This window comes from Malaya genurostris, chromosome 2 (genome assembly GCF_030247185.1).
Source record: "Malaya genurostris strain Urasoe2022 chromosome 2, Malgen_1.1, whole genome shotgun sequence".
Taxonomy (NCBI): domain Eukaryota; kingdom Metazoa; phylum Arthropoda; class Insecta; order Diptera; family Culicidae; genus Malaya; species Malaya genurostris.
The window spans coordinates 249,230,600-249,233,068 of record NC_080571.1 but is presented as its reverse complement, the minus strand read 5'-3'; the positions used below and the strand labels follow the sequence as shown (position 1 = coordinate 249,233,068).

Genomic DNA, 2,469 nt, shown 5'->3' with positions numbered 1-2,469 from the left:
CAGTAATATGCACAACGGACCAAAATAGAATGAGTAAAATATTTCCGTTACCCCAGAAGTTACTCAGTAACTCAAGTGCAGTATTTCGAGTATGATGAACATTTAACCTAATTGTTGGCTTTTCTTATTGACCGTGTATGCTACACCGGTGTTTTCTGTAAATTCGTAACTGTCAGCATCAGCGATAACTTCACTTGCTTACTTGCACATTCACACCGTACTGTCAATCTCTGCTTGCCGTTCAAGAACACAGAAAACGCCAAAGTCATTGTCGCTTTCTGGTTTTGTGGTCTTGGCTGAACTAGTTTTTGGATTATTCGTTGAGTCAAAGTTAAAATTAAAGTTCAAAGCTGTGAATAATTTCGACTGAATAGTGTTTTTGAATAGTTTAGTTCCTAACAATGGATCGTCTGCTTCGACTTGGTGGTGCAATGCCCGGATTAACGCAGGCTCCTCCACCAACGGATGCTCCTGTAGTAGATACCGCTGAACAGGTTTATATTTCCTCATTGGCTCTTCTTAAAATGCTTAAACATGGTCGAGCTGGTGTTCCTATGGAGGTTATGGGTTTGATGTTGGGTAAGTTTATGCTATTGCTGACATGTTCTGTTTTAATATATATACTCTCTGCAGGAGAATTCGTTGACGATTATACTGTCCAAGTTATTGACGTTTTCGCTATGCCACAAACTGGCACGGGCGTTTCGGTCGAAGCTGTTGATCCGGTATTTCAAGCAAAAATGTTAGATATGTTGAAGCAGACTGGAAGACCAGAAATGGTAGTTGGATGGTACCATTCGCATCCCGGTTTTGGTTGTTGGCTTTCTGGTGTCGATATCAACACGCAACAATCATTTGAAGCACTATCAGAGCGTGCTGTAGCGGTTGTGGTAGATCCTATCCAATCGGTCAAGGGAAAAGTAGTTATCGATGCCTTCCGATTAATAAACCCAAATATGCTGGTTTTGGGACAAGAGCCCCGGCAAACAACGTCAAATTTGGGCCATTTACAGAAGCCTTCCGTTCAAGCTCTGATTCATGGACTCAACCGTCATTACTACTCGATTAGTATTAACTACAGAAAAAATGAGCTGGAGCAAAAGATGCTGCTAAATCTGCACAAAAAATCCTGGATGGATGGACTCACATTAGCTAACTACCAGGAGCATTGCAGCATTAATGAAAGCACTATTAGCGAAATGCTGGAATTGGCTAAAAATTATAACAAGGTACATTGATTTAATGCAGTAACTTTGGGATCTTAATCAGTCGGATTTTTACAGGCCTTGGAAGATGAAGAGAAAATGACTCCGGAGCAGCTAGCAATTAAGAATGTTGGCAAACAGGATCCCAAACGGCATCTGGAAGAGAAAGTGGATACTTTGATGTCAAATAATATTGTCCAATGCTTGGGTGCTATGTTGGATACGAATGTGTTTAAGTAGATATCAAAATCACGTCAATCGATAACTGATTTTGATGATCAACTATTAAAAATGGAACGTTTTTCGTGAAATTATAAATTTAAAAACCCATTACTTTATAGAATCATGTTTTTTTCTCGTTTTATTTTCTAATACGCCATATTGAATGAAAACAAGAAATGCATTTTTTGGAGAAACTAAGTCGCAATTACCTATTACAACTTTTGTCGTTTTCATGTAAATATGTTAGGTTGAAAGTGTGAATATCATTCATATCACGAAAAAAGCTATCGAAAGGTCCTACTGTTTTCGAGTTTTTTTTAAATACCTGTTCTGTTCCTGTTCCTGTTTCTAACCAGTTCATCAAGATCGCTAAAAATGTGTGTGTTCGTAACTGTTTTGTGCTCTCACTTTCTCTAAAATGTTTTTTTTTTCGATTTTCAGAAACTTTGATTCAATTGAAAAGACTTGGACTCCCACAGAAAATTCAGAATTTATTTATTAGATTTTTATTAGGATCCGGCTTGCGGATACGAAACTACGGGATATTTAATGGAAAAATTAACCCGGGGTTGGCGGTTCAATGGTCTTACAAGCCAGTTGTCGTATGTTTGAGCCCCGACCTGGAAGGATGATTAGTGTCAGTAGGATCGTAGCACCAGCCATGCAATGGTTCCGTATGATTTGAATTGGCTGCGAAGTCTGTTGAAACAGAAGGTCAAATTTCCACAAAAGGAATGTAATGACAATGCTTTGCTTTTTCCATGAAAAAAAAACTACAATTTAAGGAGTATTTTTTTAGGGTGTAAGTTTTTTAGCCGCCGTTTGATTGGTCGAAGTATGTTTGGCATAATTTTTATTTGGCATAATTTTCATTTGGCATAATTTTAATTGTGAATATTTCCATTGTAACATTGTAAATCAAAGTATTCTCGACCTTCAACTTTTTGTGATGTTTGGGCTTTTTTAGCTTTGGGCCCTTATTCATTGATATATTTCAAACTTTCAAAGCACTTCCGATTTTAAAAGACATTTCGTTTTATGT

At 37.5% G+C, this 2,469-nt stretch overlaps 1 protein-coding gene across 1 annotated transcript; it reads left to right on the top strand.

Annotated features, from left to right (window-relative positions):
* The first annotated feature begins 216 nt into the window (after positions 1 to 216).
* On the top strand, positions 217 to 1,548 carry LOC131429235 (26S proteasome non-ATPase regulatory subunit 14). The gene is made up of 3 exons (XM_058593284.1): positions 217 to 579; positions 634 to 1,229; positions 1,284 to 1,548. Exons 1-3 carry the CDS (start codon positions 402 to 404, stop codon positions 1,443 to 1,445), a joined length of 936 nt encoding a protein of 311 aa, XP_058449267.1. The 5' UTR covers positions 217 to 401; the 3' UTR covers positions 1,446 to 1,548.
* Positions 1,549 to 2,469: the final 921 nt, after the last annotated feature.

Excerpts from the sequence above, each read along its gene's own strand:
- LOC131429235 (XM_058593284.1), top strand. The coding sequence starts at position 402 with ATGGATCGTCTGCTTCGACTTGGTGGTGCAATGCCCGGATTAACGCAG. Across the intron at positions 580-633 it reads GGTTATGGGTTTGATGTTGG|GAGAATTCGTTGACGATTAT; the intron begins GTAAGTTTATGC and ends TACTCTCTGCAG. Across the intron at positions 1,230-1,283 it reads TGGCTAAAAATTATAACAAG|GCCTTGGAAGATGAAGAGAA; the intron begins GTACATTGATTT and ends GGATTTTTACAG.